Here is a 17865-nt window from a genome sequence, read left to right on the forward strand (position 1 = left end):
CTGCAGGGGGGTGAAAGACTGACATGTTAGCGTGGTGCATACCCCCGTGCCCAACCAGGTCCAACGGGCTACATGGTAGCCGCAGTTTGCACTGCGGGCCCTGCCCCCCACATGTCCCCCTCACCCCCACCCTGACACCGTTGGTGTCGGCAGACTGAGGGCATCTGGCCCTGGCGCCCATCCCTGCTGCCAAGTGTACCATCGGCTGGCAAGGCCTTTGCCAGAAGGACGCTCCGCGGACCCCCCTGAAGGGTCTACTGTGGGCGTTGTCATTGGAAGGGCCACGTGATGCCCCGCGGGTGGGTGTTGGCCAGTCCGGGGGGGGGGGGGGGGAGGGTTGGTATGGTGGAGGGTGGGTGCGGGAGTGATGGGGTGTGGGCACCCATATGGCTGGTGGCACGCTGCAGAACCAGGGGGCAATGGCGGTCCGTTCCTGGACACAGCCCCGTGGCCCGACACCCCCATCACCTCCCCCTCCTTGGCCCTGGCAGAGAGTCAGTTGTGATGGGGGGATAGTAATGAGGCTGGAGGGTCTGAATGAGTATTCTCATATAGATGAGGGGTGGGTGACTAGAAATGGGGGGGGGGGGGTGGTTCTTAATTCAACCAAAACTGTTTTGAAAACCCCAATTGCCCTAGACTGGAGTATTTAACTAAAGTGAGCTGCGTTGCACTCTCTGACCCAGCCTGTCTGAAGTGGAATAGGCATTGCAGCTTGCTGATTGAAGCACAGCCTGGGGAACATGCGGACCTGCCCTTCCCGGTACTCCCGCCCTCTCCAGCTTCGCTCACAGCCTGAGAGGTTCAGGTGAGCAACTCCCCCAATCGGAGCGAGGACAAAGAGCATTGGAAATCGGTTTCTGTCACAGCTCCAGTATGCTGCTGGTTTAATCATTAACCTCAAAACCAAACTCTGCCCGCCAGCATCTCCGTTCTGTGTGAAGTCGATTTGAAGTTTGTCTTTTTTTTTGGTGGGGGGGGGGGGGGGATTACTTTTCATTTTAATCAGAGATTTTTCCTCTTTTGTGGTGACTCCGCCAGTTGTTTGGTGTAGTGGCGGCGAGAAGCTGGTGTAACCAGAATAACCAGTTGCTCTCTCTCTTTAACCTGCCTGGTTGCGATTTACAAACAAGGAGCCTGCTGAAGAAAGGTGAGCACTTCATCTCGGTTTGAGCAGAGGTTGGATAACTTTTTTTGCTTATTTGTCTTTTCCTCCAGTTATCTTCATTTTTATTTTATAAATATATCTATCTGCACACACTCGTGTGTATTACACACATAGATAAATAGTTGAGATTTCATTCGGGGTGAGCAGTTGGGTGATCTGGCCTTGAGATTGTTTAGTGAATCTCCCCCCCCCCCCAAGAACAAAGGAAAGTACAGCACAGGAACAGGCAGTCTCAATTAAAATCTACACTTCCTGGGTCAGTATCCCTCTATTCCCATCCTATTCATGTATTTGTCAAGATGCTCCTTAAACATCACTATCGTCCTTGCTTCCACCACCTCCTCCAGTGCATAAGACCATAAGACATAGGAGCGGAAGTAAGGCCATTCGGCCCATCGAGTCCACGCCACCATTCAATCATGGCTGATTTCAACTCCATTTACCCACTCTCTCTCCATAGCCCTTTATTCCTCGAGAAATCAAGAATTTATCAACTTCTGTCTTAAAGACACTCAACGTCCCGGCCTCCACCGCCCTCTGTGGCAATGAATTCCACAGACCCACCACTCTCTGGCTGAAGAAATTTCTCCTCATCTCTGTTCTAAAGTGACTCCCTTTTATTCTAAGGCTGTGCCCCTGGGTCCTAGTCTCCCCTGCTAATGGAAACAACTTCCCTACATCCACCCTATCTAAGCCATTCATTATCTTGTAAGTTTCTATTAGATCTCCCCTCAACCTCCTAAACTCCAATGAATATAATCCCAGGATCCTCAGACGTTCATCGTATGTTAGGCCTACCATTCCTGGGATCATCTGCGTGAATCTCCGCTGGACCTGCTCCAGTGCCAGTATGTCCTTCCTGAGGTGTGGGGCCCAAAATTGCTCACAGTATTCTAAATGGGGCCTAACTAATGCTTTATAAAGCTTCAGAAGTACATCCCTGCTTTTATATTCCAAGCCTCTTGAGATAAATGACAACATTGCATTTGCTTTCTTAATTACGGACTCAACCTGCAAGTTTACCTTTAGAGAATCCTGGACTAGGACTCCCAAGTCCCTTTGCACTTCAGCATTATGAATTTTGTCACCGTTTAGAAAATAGTCCACGCCTCTATTCTTTTTTCCAAAGTGCAAGACCTCGCACTTGCCCACGTTGAATTTCATCAGCCATTTCTTGGACCACTCTCCTAAACTGTCTAAATCTTTCTGCAGCCTCCCCACCTCCTCCATACTACCTGCCCCTCCACCTATCTTTGTATCACCGGCAAACTTAGCCAGAATGCCCCCAGTCCCGTCATCTAGATCGTTAATACATAAAGAGAACAGCTGTGGCCCCAACACTGAACCCTGCGGGACACCACTCGTCACCGGTTGCCATTCCGAAAAATAACCTTTTACCCCAACTCTCTGTCTTCTGCAGCGAGGAGGGGCCGAATGGTCTCCTGCTGGGCTGCTATCTATCTTAAACCTGGAAGGGGCAGAGAGCACGATCCAATGCCCCCAAATGTGAACCCGCTACTTCTGTGTGTTGGGCCCTCGAAAAGGAACACCAGCCAAAGACCGTGCATCTCCAGAGAGTTTAAGAACACGTTGATACAGTAGCCGCAACATTTACCTGAACTGAAATTAACTTCTGCCTCACATCTCTCTCACTTCCTGAAAAACAAGTATAATCTACCAGTCAATTCTGGCTAAAAAAAAAAAAATCTTGAGTATTTTGCAAAAGGATTTAATTGTTTATATATTGCTTGTTTTGTTTTGGCATGTTTCAACTTGTCCAGCAGCTGCTAAACTTGCAACTTGAAGTAAGGAACTATAAATAACAAGCTTAATGCCATTTGAAAGGTAGAGCACATTCTGAATTCCATTATTTGCTGTGCTCACATTTTCCAACAATCACTCAAATGCAATTATTCTGTGTGAAGTCATGAAGATTGCCCTTTAAGACCATAAGACATTAAGACCATAGGAGCAGAATTAGACCATTCAGCCCATCGAGTCTGCTCCACCATTTGATCATGGCTGATGTGTTTCTCAACCCTATTCTCCTGCCTTCTTCCCATAACCCCAATCCCTTTATTAATCAAGAACCTATCGATCTCTGTCTTAAAGACCCTTTGTCATCGTCCAGAATTTTGATCACACTTTCAACAGGAATATTTAATATGGTATCAAAATTTATATTGGGATTTAAAGGAAATTATTGATTCAGCAGTATTTTTATACCACAGGATTGTGTCTGCTGTCCAGCTCTTTGTAGGTTCCAGTACTTGCATTATTTTGTCATTTCTGGGATTTGGACGTCGCTGGTTAGGCCAACATTTTTTGCCCATCCCTAATTGGCCTTGAGAAGGTGGCGGTGAGCTGCCTTCTTGAACCGTTGCAGTCCATGAGGTGTAGGTACATCCACAGTGCTGTTTGGGAGGGACTTCCAGGATTTTGACCCAGAGACATTGAAGGGATGGCCGATTATAGTTCCAGGTCAGGATGGTGAATGGCTTGGTGGGGGGAACTTCCAAGGTGGTGTGTTCCCATGTGCCTGCCAGCCTTGTCCTTGTTAAGAGGGAATGTTCGTGGTTTTGAAAGGTGCTGTTGAAGGAGAATGTCCATGTTTTTTATAAATTCCAACCATTTGGCAATGTGCTTCTTTTTAAAAAAAAATTTGAGTACCCCTTTTTTCCAATTAAGGGGCAATTTAGCATGGCCAATCCACCCAGCCTGCATATCTTTGGGTTGTGGGGACGAAACCCACGCAGACACGGGGAGAATATGCAAACTCCACACGGACAGTGACCCAGAGCCGGGATCGAACCTGGGACCTCAGCGCCGTGAGGCAGCAGTGTTAACCACTGCGCCACTCTGCTGCCCCGTGCTTCATTTGAATGATTTTAAAACTCCCGTTCTTGTTTCCTACTTCCCCCGCACACTCCCATGACATTGTCCTTCCTTATCACTGTAATCAGGGGCTGGTTTAGCACACTTTGAAAGCAGACCAAGGCAGGCCAGCAGCACGGTTCAATTCCCGTACCAGCCTCTCCGAACAGGCGCCGGAATGTGGCGACTAGGGGCTTTTCACAGTAACTTCATTTGAAACCTACTTGTGACAATAAGTGATTTTCATTTTCATTCAATCTTCTCCAGTCCCACAAGCTTCCTAGGTATGTATGTTCCTCTAATTCTGGCCTTTTGAGCACTGCCAATTTTGACCGCACTACAGTTGAAGACTCTGCCTTTAGTTACCTCGGCCCTAAGGTCTGGATTACTTTCCTTGCCTCTCTCTCCCTCTTTACCTCACCCTCCTTAAAACCCACCTCTTTGACTTATGCTTTGGCCATCTGACGTAATAACTCCTTATGAGGCTCGGTGTTATACTTTGTTTTATAAAGCCTCTCTGAAGCACCTTGGATTATTTTATGATGTTAATGGTGGTACATAAATGTTGTGATATGTTTATCCCATTGACTGAAACATTCTTCCCCCCAACCTTTTAAAGAAAATAATAAATTTGGAACCCAATTTTTTTCCCCCCCCCCCCCAATTAAGGGGCAATTTAGCGTGGCCAATCCACCTAGGCTTCACATCTTTTGGGTTGTGGGGGTGAGAACCATGCGGACACAGGAAGAATGTGCAAACTCCACACGGACAGTGACCCGGGGCCGGGATGGAACCCGGGTCCTCAGCGCCGTGAGGCAGCAGTGCTAACCACTGCGCTAGTTTCCCCCCTCTGACCTAAATAGAAGTCCAGCTTTTGACGCTTTTTTTCCCACAGCATTTAGAGTTCTGACATTTCGGAAGTCGCAGGAGAGTTGTTGAGCTGACAGAATGTGTTTCTGTTACACTTGTGGGATTAACATCCTTTCCCCATTCTCAGTATCATTTCAGAGCCGTCAGCCACATCGCAGTTCAGCACCAGTCAGTTGCCATGTCAAAAAACCTGTTCAAATTCCACCTGTATCTAATGTTATTTCAAGTTCTGTTCATTTAGGTAGTTCAACTGTTGAAAATGAAATGCTCTCTCTCTTGTGCTTCATATTTTATTGTGCAGCATTTACTCATATTGTACAACTACAGCTTTCACGGAACTTTGCTTCTAATACTTTATAATAGTTATCTGTTAAATGTTGACTACTCTTTGTGAATGGAGATTACCCTTTAGATTACGATCTTGTGTACAGTTTGCGGTATTAAATTTGTCACCGGGTCAAATGACCTATTTCATGGAAAGCAAACATTTTTGCCGGGATTCCCTGTTCCGGAGTTGAAGTGCTTCCACCAGCAGAGAATCGCGACAAATTCATACTACTGCTAGGAGCGCTGGCGAGGGGCAATTTGTGGTGTGGTAATGGGCCCGCACACTGCCCACATGCATCCCGCCCGAGTCCCAAATCCACAGGCGTCTGATTCGCTGGGGTTGGAAAGCCCATTGAGAGGCTGAAAAGCCGGAGCAGCTTTTAAGCGCTCCACACAGCCCACACTCTCATTGCAGCCAACAGGAAGGCAGCTAAAAGACCCACTCCCAGGGTTCTGGTAGCCGACATCTACATGATGCTGGAAGGCGTCGGGGGGAGGGGAGGAGAGACACCCTCTTCCCCAGTGTGGGTGGCGACATCAGCCGGGTATAATGAACAAAGCCTGCGAGGAGGTGGCAGAGGCAGTCAGTGCTGGCTGCATCGCCATAAGGACCGGCATTCAAAGCAGGAAAATGAGGAACGACCTCTCGGGTGAGTAAACATGTGTGCCCCTGGCATCACTCCTGTCCTTGACCGTTCACATCTGTCTGCAATCCTCTATGTCAGTAACACCCCAACTGCCAGAATGTCCCTCAGAACCCATCCTCCAGGAAACCTCAAAACATGCCCTGCCCTCTTTGGCCAGGAACCTTGCCCACACATGCCACCAGCTAGAAACAGCCCCCCCCCCCCTAAAACTGGCATTCCGACATCTCACTATGTCATTTATGTGTCCCCTAGCATAAAGCTGGCCACAGTCTTGGTGCATCAGGAAACAGGTGGGGCATCCGAGAGATTGGGGTGCACACCTTCTTTGAGGAAAGGGCTTCGAATCCGTGGGGAGGCCAAGGAGAGCGACGCAGCTGACATGGAGATCGGAATGTGGGGAAAAAGTGAGAGTCCAATGCAACTATGATCTCCCTATTTCAAATGAGTCCAACCTCTGCCACGGCCTTGTCTTTCCCAAGATCTGGAGCCATTTCTTTCGTCTTTCAGGATCCCACTCAGACGAGGCCGGGCCACCCTGGGTCGCTATCCCCGTCCAGACCTCCAGAACACCCCGAGGCACCACTCTGGGCAAGAGACCGACGTCTCGGTACTGCTGTCACCTGCACCATCCACCATCGCAGAGCCTGGTGGTCAGGCTCCTGGGTCACCCTCCAGCGAGCGCCACACACGCATGCAGCAGCACATCAGGTGGGGGCAGGCACTCCCCAGGGAGCGGATGGTCGGAGTACTGCCTGATCCCAGGGAACAGCTGTCACCCAGACAGATGTTGTGCCTCTGGAAAAGATGATCAAACGAATGTTGCAGATGCAGATTCGGTGCCAGAATCTACAGGGAGGGGGTATCAGCAACATTCCATCACCTGGAGGAACAGCTGGAGAAATGCAGTCGTCTTCAGGCACAGGAGACGTTGCCGACAATGCTTGGCACCCAGGCCACCACTGAAAGGGTGGCGTCCGTGGTGGGAGGCCTGGGGCCAGAGGTCCGAGCAATGTGGTCAGGAGATCCAAAGCTTGGGGCACACTGTTGTCCATGACTGAGGCGCATGACAGCAGAGCCCAGCTACAGGCGGACACGCCCCGGGCGCAGATGGGCGTTGCTGCGGCGCTCCAGAGCTTGGCCCATTCACAAAGGGTCATGGCTGAGGGCATTAAGAGCATTGGCCGGGCTCTGACTGACCTTAGCCAGTCACAGAGGGACATGTCACAGTTACAGAGGGATACGAACCATAGAATAGAATCATCGGAGCAGCAGGTGACACAGTGGTTAGCACTGCATCCTCACGGTGCCGAGGACTTGGGTTCTATCCCGGCCCCAGGTCACTGTCCGCATGGAGTTTGCACATTCTCCCCGTTTTTGCGAGGGTCTCAGCCCCACAACCCAAAGATGTGCAGGCTAGATGGACTGGCCATGATAAATTGCCCTTAATTAGAAAAAAAGAATTGGGTACTCTGAAATTGATTAAAAAGAGGAATAGAATCATAGAATCCCTGCAGTGCAGAAGGAGGTCATTCGGCCCCTCAAGTCTGCACCAACCCTTCGAATGAGCACTCTGCCAATTTATGAGTGTCAACCCTGCCCTATCCCTGTCATCCAATAACCTAACCTGCACATCCAGGGGCAATTTGGCATGGCCAATCCACCTAACCTGCACATTTTTAGACTGTGGGAGGAAACCGGAGCACCCGGAGGAAACCCACGCACACACGGGGAGAACATTCAAATTCCACACAGTCACCGGAGGCTGGAATTGAACCCGGGTCCCTGGTACTGTGAGGCAGCAGTGCTAAACGCTGTGTCACCGTGCCTAAGGCAATGAGGGATACGGGTCACTCGCTGAGGGACATGCCCCAGTCACAGAGTTCCATGGCTGAGGGCATCGACACAATGGTTCAGACAAGGGTGGGCCTCCAGGACTGGCAGCGCCAGGTGACGGTGGGGCCTCCGGAGATCCAGGGCACCCTGACCCCGAAGGGGGCACCACAAATCCACACGTTTGCCTGCCAGAAGGTCCCCACTACTCTTGGAGCTCGAGGCATACACCCCGCATCAAGCCTGATTTTAATGTCCAAAGTTTTCTGACCTCCTTGTTCCCCCTCATGGCAAAGGCGCCTGGGCCCTGTTTCTAAATACTCGCACCAAATCATGCCTGTTTGACTCCCGGCTGGGACGGTTGGAGCATCCGGGGGGAGGGGCAGGCGGAGAATCGGGCTTCCAGCTCGTTAATCACATTAAAATGTACGCAGATAGGTGGTTTGCATGCTTGCGCCGGCGGGGGACGGATGCCACGCTATGGCTGGTGACGGGGGAGCGGAGAATGGGAACAGGTCTGGCCCCCAGCACCGATCCCGTTTTCGGCTGATGCTCCATTCTCTGCCCAATCGGGTTTCCTGATCACAGTGACAGGGAACGGTTAATCCCCGCCTTTATTAACAAAATGGTAATAAAGGTATTTTTATGGCAGACTGTGCAAAGTTCCTTTGCCACATGTGGAATATGGAGATGTACTTAACATATTGTAATATTCCAGTTGTATGCCTGAATGTAGAACAGTTAACAATGTTTGGATGCAGTTTTACCGATAATGGTTCGTATTCATCTTCCTGCATCAATTATTAAAAGGTTTAGGATCTTATTTCAAAATAGGTTCACTCGTTTTCACGCAGTTTTTGACGGGGAGCAAAAAGATTCATGAGAATGGTTGCAGGCATTAGGAACTTTCAGTTAGACGGATAGATTGGAGAAGTGGAGCTGTTCTTCGAGCAGTGGAGATTTGATACAGGGTGTTCAGAATCATGAGGGGTCTGAACAGAGTAGAGAGCGAGAAACCGTACCCGCTTGTGCAGGGTCAGGAATCAGAGGATAGTGATCTTCAGATGATCAAAAGAAACAGCTGTTCCTGGAACACACTGTCTGGGAGTGTGTGGGGACAGATTCACACAGCGAGTGGTTAGGATCTGGGACGCTCTGTCTGAGGGTGTGTGGGGACAGATTCACACAGCGAGTGGTTAGGATCTGGGACGCTCTGAGAGTGTGTGGGGACCGATTCACACAGCGAGTGGTTAGGATCTGGGACGTTCTGTCTGAGAGTGTGTGGGGACAGATTCACACAGCGAGTGGTTAGGATCTGGAACACACTGAGAGTGTGGTGGAGACAGATTCACACAGCGAGTGGTTAGGATCTGGGACGCTCTGTCTGAGAGTGTGTGGGGACAGATTGACACAGTGAGTGGTTAGGATCTGGGACACATTGTCTGAGAGTGTGGTGGGGACAGATTCACACAGCGAGTGGTTAGGATCTGGAACGCACTGCCTGAGAGTGTGGTGGAGACAGATTCACACAGCGAGTGGTTAGGATCTGGAACGCACTGTCTGAGAGTGTGGTGGAGACAGATTCACACAGCGAGTGGTTAGGATCTGGAACACATTGTCTGTGAGTGCGGTGGGGACAGATTCACACAGCGAGTGGTTAGGATCTGGGACGCACTGTCTGACAGTGTGGTGGAGACAGATTCACACAGCGAGTGGTTAGGATCTGGAACACATTGTCTGACAGTGTGGTGGAGACAGATTCACACAGCGAGTGGTTAGGCTCTGGGACGCTCTGTCTGAGAGTGTCTGGGGACAGATTCACACAGCGAGTGGTTAGGATCTTGAACGCACTGTCTGAGAGTGTGTGGGGACAGATTCACACAGCGAGTGGTTAGGATCTGGAACACACTGTCTGGGAGTGTGGTGGAGACAGATTCACACCGAGTGGTTAGGATCTGGAACACATTGTCTGACAGTGTGGTGGAGACAGATTCACACAGCGAGTGGTTAGGCTCTGGGACGCTCTGTCTGAGAGTGTCTGGGGACAGATTCACACAGCGAGTGGTTAGGATCTTGAACGCACTGTCTGAGAGTGTGGTGGAGACAGATTCACACAGCGAGTGATTAGGATCTGGAACACATTGTCTGAGAGTGTGGGGGGACAGATTGACACAGCGAGTGGTTAGGATCTGGAACACATTGTCTGACAGTGTGGTGGAGACAGATTCACACAGCGAGTGGTTAGGCTCTGGGACGCTCTGTCTGAGAGTGTCTGGGGACAGATTCACACAGCGAGTGGTTAGGATCTGGAACGCACTGTCTGAGAGTGTGTGGGGACAGATTCACACAGCGAGTGGTTGGGATCTGGAACACATTGTCTGACAGTGTGGTGGAGACAGATTCACACAGCGAGTGGTTAGGATCTGGAACACATTGTCTGGAGTGCGGTGGGGACAGATTCACACAGCGAGTGGTTAGGCTCTGGGACGCTCTGTCTGAGAGTGTCTGGGGACAGATTCACACAGCGAGTGGTTAGGATCTTGAACGCACTGTCTGAGAGTGTGTGGGGACAGATTCACACAGCGAGTGGTTAGGATCTGGAACACACTGTCTGGGAGTGTGGTGGAGACAGATTCACACCGAGTGGTTAGGATCTGGAACACATTGTCTGACAGTGTGGTGGAGACAGATTCACACAGCGAGTGGTTAGGCTCTGGGACGCTCTGTCTGAGAGTGTCTGGGGACAGATTCACACAGCGAGTGGTTAGGATCTTGAACGCACTGTCTGAGAGTGTCTGGGGACAGATTCACACAGCGAGTGGTTAGGATCTGGAACGCACTGTCTGAGAGTGTGTGGGGACAGATTCACACAGCGAGTGGTTGGGATCTGGAACACATTGTCTGACAGTGTGGTGGAGACAGATTCACACAGCGAGTGGTTAGGATCTGGAACACATTGTCTGGAGTGCGGTGGGGACAGATTCACACAGCGAGTGGTTAGGATCTGGGACGCACTATCTGAGAGTGTGATGGAGACAGATTCACACAGCGAGTGGTTAGGATCTGGAACGCACTGTCTGAGAGTGTGTGGGGACAGATTCACACAGCGAGTGGTTAGGCTCTGGAACGTTATGCCTGAGAGTGTGGTGGAGACAGATTCACACAGCGAGTGGTTAGGATCTGGAACACACTGTCTGAGAGTTTGGTGGAGACAGATTCACACAGCGAGTGGTTAGGATCTTGAACGCTCTGAGAGTGTGTGGGGACAGATTGACAGAGTGAGTGGTTAGGATCTGGAACACACTGTTTGAGAGTGTGGTGGGGACAGATTCACACAGTGAGTGGTTAGGCTCTGGAACGTTATGCCTGAGAGTGTGGTGGAGACAGATTCACACAGCGAGTGGTTAGGATCTGGAACACACTGTCTGAGAGTGTGGTGGAGACAGATTCACACCGAGTGGTTAGGATATGGAACGCACTGTCTGAGAGTGTGTGGGGACAGATTCACACAGCGAGTGGTTAGGCTCTCGAACATTATGCCTGAGAGTGTGGTGGAGACAGATTCACACAGCGAGTGGTTAGGCTCTGGAATACACTGTTTGAGAGTGTGGTGGGGACAGATTCACACAGCGAGTGGTTAGGCTCTGGAACTTACAGCCTGAGTGTGTGTTGGTCGCAGATTCAATTGCGACTTACAAAAAAAGAACTGGCTAAGCACCTGTCGAGCAGATATTTGCGAGGCTGCAGAGTAAGGATGGGGGTCGTGGGTTAGCTAAATTGCTGTTGCAGAGAGCCAGTATTGAATCGATGGGCTAAATAGCCACCTGTGTTAAAACCATTCTACGATTCTCTCATACAAATGTATTTTTCATCTTCAGATTTGACGAGTAGACGTGGGATCAAATGAGGCTGAAGAATGTCTGATTCAAATAAAGTTCCAAGAGGTTCTGACAGAAGTCGACCCTCCAATCGACCTCATCGGGAACGAAGACGCCCAGATCAACCCGGCGCTGAAAATAATCATTCAGGTCGACGTAGCAGAGAAGATCGGCGAGAACCCAGGGAGTCTCACCAAAGCAAACCAAATCCTTCCAGGCAACCGGACCCTTCTAGTGAGAGGTATGTTCCATTTTATAGTTGTTTTCCATCCCATCGTGTCATATGTCCTGTATTTTATTTAGGTTGTGTCTGCCTGTTGAAGTGGACATAAATAGAAAATTTTTAATAATCTTTATTGTCACAAGTAGGCTTTAAAAAAAAATAAATTTAGAGTACCCAATTCATTTTTTCCAATTATGGGGCAATTTAGCGTGGCTAATTGATCTACCCTACACATCTTTGGATTGTGGGGGCGAAACCCACACAATCACAAGTAGGCTTACATTAACACTGCAATGAAGTGACTGTGAAATGCACTAAGTCGCTACATTCCGGCGCCTGTTCAGGTAAACGGAGGGAGAATTCAGAATCTCCATACCTAGCAGCACATCTTTTGGGACTGCGGGAGGAAACCGGAGCACCCGGAGGAAACCCACGCAGACACGAGGAGAATGTCCAGACTCCACATAGACCCAAGCCGGGAATCGAACCTGGGACCCCGGTGCTGTGAACAATGCTAACCACTGTGCTACCATACAATGTTTGGTGACTTCTTGACATGAAATGAAATGAAAAATGAAATGAAAATCGCTTATTGTCACAAGTAGGCTTCAAATGAAGTTACTGTGAAAAGCCCCTCGTCGCCACATTCCGGGGCCTGTTCGGGGAGGCTGTTACGGGAATTGAACCGTGCTGCTGGCCTGCTTTGGTCTGCTTTCAAAGCCAGCGATTTAGCAAGAGGGATCAATCTTACACACCGCCAAATGCAGACTGTCTCATCATTTGCTATTTGTGGAACATGCTCTGTGCAAATTGATTGTTAACTTGCTTCTATAAAAGAAATTCAAAAATGAACCACTGTTTGTCAAGCCAACTAATTGTTCAGAAGATGTGAAAGGTATTTTATGAATGCAAGTTCTCTTTTCTTGGAAGAGCACTTGAGTTTCTGTTGGAACTAAAACTTAATTGAGGAAAGATCCTAATGCAGTATATCTGCTCTCGATACCTTTCCCTTTCTGTCAATTAAGTCCTCCAAACTTTAGGGATGATTTTGCTAAAAGTGACGATTGTCAAGCTGTAAGGAGAACGTGTTTTAATTTATTAAAGCAAAATGAATCTTGGCAACTGAAGGTTTCAGCAGTCGTTCAAGCCCAGACGTTTTTGTACAATAATGTACATCGACTGTCTGTGCATCCATTGGCTTTCCCCTCCTGCTTGGCTTTTTGGAACGAATGCTGTATGGTCAAAATTATTCTGGGGTAGTTTCAAAGATTGACGGCAATTTTCGTTATTTTGGGTTTTGTCTATTTAAAAGTGAACTGTATACCAGGACCCATGCACATGTTCACTACAACACATGAGTATTAAAAGACAGTGATCTAACCTGTGATGAACCAGGCACATCTGACCCACAAAAATATACATTCAAGTGTCATTCCAAATTGAGATGGGATTAAAATATCCCGGGGAAGGGATTGGTCTACCGCAGCTGACATTTGTTTTTAAAGAAAACGCAGGAGTGAATTTTTAAAAATGCAAATGAAAGATGAGATGGAAACAATTGTAAAGTGTATATTGAAAGAGTTCATATAAACAAATGATAAAAGTAACAACCCCACACACACAATAGTGGTGCACCGCAATATTGTACGGAATTATCCAGTAAGGTTTGCCAAATTGGGCTGTTCAGTAATCGGACTCTTCCACAGTAGTCGGACTCTTCCACAAGTGCAGGCACAGTAGGTGATCTAAGTCCACGTAATACCCTCACGAGACCCACAGGGGTGACCCAATTGATCTCCCCATGGGGCTCATAGAATATGAGCTTCCCCACGGAGGGGTGGAGGCCTAGCAGCTGGAGCTCGTGAACCAGGTAGTTAAAAGCTGGCCCGGATTGGGACCGGTGTGATTGGTAGGCCCGGCTGGGACCTATCTGCTGTATGCCGGGTTTGCTGCCTTTACTTTTATTTGCCTAATTAAAACCTTCATTGTTTAACCTTCTAGGGAATCCTGAAGATATTATAGTCCAGTTATCAGTGTTGAATTTGTTTTGAACCTTTGAAAACTGTTGAACATTTGCTTTGAGTTTAAAATGTCCTGTTTCTGTAGATATGATCCACAAGGAGAATCTTACTCCAGACCACCAAGTTTGCGACTGCCACCATCACAGCCAAACAGCCGGCCATCATCTTCATCACCGCCTTATTACACCTCGGCATCACCAACGAGCACTCCTCCAAAAGAATCCTTTGGGACAAAGTGCTCGTATTTGTGCTCAAGAAGAGGTATGCATAATGTAACTGACCTTAAATTAAATATTGCAGTGTGATTTTTAAATTGATAAGCAAACCTCCTTTTATCTTGGGATTGGAGAGAAGCGTGATGTCGCACAGTTTGTCAATGCCCGTTTTTCTGTGACACTGGTTTGCTGAAAATAGTACTTCCTGTTGATTAAATATTCATATGTTGGCAAGCGGATGTTTGTAACACAGCAGTAATATTGGGTTTCATATTCGTAGCCACATATTCTGACAATATAAAAGGATCACTATCGATATTTCCATATTGCATAGGCCGGAATTCTCTGGCTCTTGGGATTCTCTATTCCCAACGGCAGTGCAGCCGGGCTCACAGGTTTCCAGCATTGTGAGGTGGCTTCAATGGGAAATCCCATTGACAAGTGGCAGGAGTAGAGGATCCTGAGGCAACTGCTCGGTCCAAGATCGCAAGAAACTGCAGAGTGTGGTGAACTCAGCCCAGCACATCACACAAGCTTGCCGCCCTCCCATTGATTCTGTATACACCTCCCACTGCCTCAGGAAGGCAGACAGCATTATCAGAGACCCCTCCCACCCAGGCATTGCCTTCTTTCAGACCCTTCCATCAGGCAGAAGGTACAGAAGTCTGAAGACCCTCACATCCAAACATAGGAACAGCTTCTTCCCCACAGCTACTAGACTCCTCAACAACTCCCCCTCGGACTGATCTGATCCCTGTGAGAACACTATTCACAACGCCCTATGCTGCTCTTGCTCCTGTATTTGCTTTGTTTGGCCCCTTGTTCCGCACTGTAACCAATCACTGTTTGTCGATGTACCATTTGTCAATGTACTCTGTTGATTATTCTTTTGTCTACTATGTACGTACTGTGTACGTTCCCTCGGCCGCAGAAAAATACTTTTTTTTAAAAACGCATTTTATTCAAACTTGTTTCAAAGTAGGTTACAGCAAATAAACACCCTGGGAAACATTCTTCCCAACAATCAACTATAGTTTGTACAGATTTTTCTCCTTTTTCACCCCCTTCCCCATTACCCACACCCCCTGCAACGAACAGCTCCTCAAACACGGTCACAAACATCCCCCACCTTTTCTCAAACTCCCCTGCTGAGCCCCTTAACTCATACTTTATCTTCTCTAACCGCAGGAAGTCATACACGTCACCCAACCATGCTGCTACCCCCGGTGGCGATGCCGAGCGCCACTCCAGCAAAATTCGCCGCCGTGCAATCAGAGAGGCGAAGGCCAAGACATCGGCCTTCCTCTTCTCCGTGAGCTCCGGCTTCTCTGAAACCCCAAATATCACCACCAAAGGGTCCTGGTCCACTCCCTCCTCCACTATCCTGGCTAAGGCCGCAAACACTCCCGCCCAGAATCTTCCCAATTTTTCACAACCCCAAAACATGTGCGCAAGATTCGCTGGCCCCCGCCCACACCTCTCACACTCATCTGCTACCCCCTGAAAGAACCCACTCATTCTCGCCCGAGTCATATGCACCCTGTGCACCACCTTAAACTGTATCAGGCTCATCCTTGCACAAGAGGAGGTCCCGTTTACCCTTCGCAGTGCCTCACTCCATACTCCCCAATTGATCTCCATTCCCAACTCCGCTTCCCATTTCTCCTTGATCTTCACCACCCGGTCAGAAAAATACTTTTCACTGTACTTCGGTACATGTGACAATAAATCAAATCAAATCGAATCCCGCCGCCAACGAGCGACACGCTCCCGAGAAACATGCGGCTAGTGGACCGGAGAATCCAGACCAATGTTTTGATAAGTATTACAGTTAAAACTCAATACTCCAATTCAAGGTAGTGTTACGCCTGGGTTATCGCATGGCCTGTTCTTCAAAAGTGTATGATTTCTCGTTGCTTACTGAAATCTCCTTGAGCTCTGATTCCATTGCTGCCCTTGTCACTACCCTCTCTGCCTCTAACTGCGCCAAATGTGACTAGATGTGACAAATTCTATCATATAACTTGCCCCCATGTTCCAGCCAATCGTTGGCCAACACGTCCACCCTTGTGACGCACGGCCTCCCTCCACCAACTGGAAAGCAAAAAGACGCACTGTCCAATTGGATGATACTTGACTGTTTTGACTTTATAGAATGTTGGGTTTCACATCTGCAATAACCCGGTGTTGTCTGAGAGGCTGCAACATTTGCATTGCCATTCAGTGATGGCTCTAAAAGAAAGTGGTAGAATTGGCATATTTAAGGGCAACACGGTAGCACAGGTGGTTAGCACTGTGGCTTCACAGCGCCAGGGTCCCAGGTTCGATTCCCTGCTGGGTCACTGTCTGTGAGGAGTCTGCACGTTCTCCCGTGTCTGTGTGGGTTTCCTCCGGGTGCTCCGGTTTCCTCCCACAGTCCAAAGACGTGCAGGTTAGGTGGATTGGCCATGCTAAATTGCCCTTAGTCTCCAAAATTGCCCTTAGTGTTTGGTGGGGTTACTGGGTTAAGGGAATAGGGTGGACGTGTGGGCTTGGGTAGGGTGCTCTATCCGAGAGCTGGTGCAGACTCGATGGGCCGAATGGCCTCCTTCTGCACTGTAAATTCTGTGTAAAAAAATTTCAGATTGAATGAACACTGGCACTCAGATTTGCCGATGCAGTGATTTGACAAATCGTAAGACAGAAATTTGCATACAGTGTTACCTTGCAATGGACGTGCCATCTGGAAGATATGCCACGTTTTTCACAGAACAGTCCCACGAATGGAAGACTTCTCCTACCCACACACACTGAAAACCAACCCACTTCTACCCACACACACTGAAAACCAACCCACCTGCATTTAGAAACTAATAGGAGTTAGCTTTAGGAAAATTGTGTGTGTATGTGTGTGTGATTTGTTGTTGACATACATGACGAGTGTGTGATTTGTTGTTGACATACATGACGTGTGTGTGATTTATTGTTGACATACATGACGTGGGTTTTCCTGGTCCGACGCGCTATCCAGAAATACGACACATGGATGTAGTGCTGCAAGAATCTGTTACCGGGGCAGAAGAGTGTTATAGAGTCATCGAGGTCTACTGCATAGAAAATGCCCTTCGGCCCATCGTGTCTGTGCTGGTCCAAAACAACCATCTAATTATCCGAATCCCATTTTTCCAGCACTTGGCCCTTGGCCTAATGTGCCTTGGCATGACAAGTGCACATCTAAATATTTCTTAAATGTCGAGGGTCTCTGCCTCCACCACCCTTTCAGTTCAGGCAGTGAGTTCCAAATCCCACCACCCTCTGGGTGAAAAAGATTTTCCTCACATCTCCTCTAAACCTCCTGCCCCTTACCTTAAGTCTATGCCCCCTGGTCACTGATCCCACCCCACCCCCCACCAAGGGGAAAAGTTTCTTCCTGTCTACTCTATCTATACCGCTCATAATGTTATCCATCTCAATCATGTCCCCCCCCCTCAGTCTCCTCTGCTCCAAGGAAAACAACCCCAGTCTGTCCAATCTCTCTTCATAACTAAACCCCTCCAGCCCAGGCAACATCCTGGTAAATCTCCTTTGCTCCCTCTCCAGTGCCTTCACATCTCTCCTATAATGTGGATTCCAGTGTTGAACTGGAGCACGGGTCGATCACCAGTCAGGTTAACGGGGGATGTGCCACAGCAAGGCACTCACTCGGCAAGGCACTCACTCGGCAAGGCACTCACTCGGCAAGGCACTCACTCGGCAAGCTGAGAAAAGTCAGAAGCGTAAGACATCGAAGTTGTGAGGAGAAGCAGAGAGACCCCCACAACCCCTGAAACTGT

The 17865-nt window shown here is 48.8% G+C and overlaps 1 protein-coding gene across 2 annotated transcripts in view; it reads left to right on the plus strand.

Annotated features, from left to right (window-relative positions):
- The first annotated feature begins 801 nt into the window (after window positions 1-801).
- LOC140425535 (MARVEL domain-containing protein 3-like) overlaps window positions 802-17865 on the plus strand; it is a 50392-nt gene continuing 33328 nt past the window's right edge. Inside the window, exons 1-3 of one of the 2 annotated variants that reach the window (XM_072509939.1) lie at window positions 802-1150; window positions 11595-11835; window positions 13924-14099. In XM_072509939.1, the coding sequence (XP_072366040.1) occupies window positions 11633-11835; window positions 13924-14099 (379 nt within the window). In that variant the 5' untranslated portion in view covers window positions 802-1150; window positions 11595-11632. The remainder of the gene's footprint in view (window positions 1151-11594; window positions 11836-13923; window positions 14100-17865) is intronic. The other variant, XM_072509940.1, reaches the window with a different exon arrangement.

The sequence above is a fragment of the Scyliorhinus torazame genome, chromosome 6 (genome assembly GCF_047496885.1).
Source record: "Scyliorhinus torazame isolate Kashiwa2021f chromosome 6, sScyTor2.1, whole genome shotgun sequence".
Lineage (NCBI taxonomy): Eukaryota > Metazoa > Chordata > Chondrichthyes > Carcharhiniformes > Scyliorhinidae > Scyliorhinus > Scyliorhinus torazame.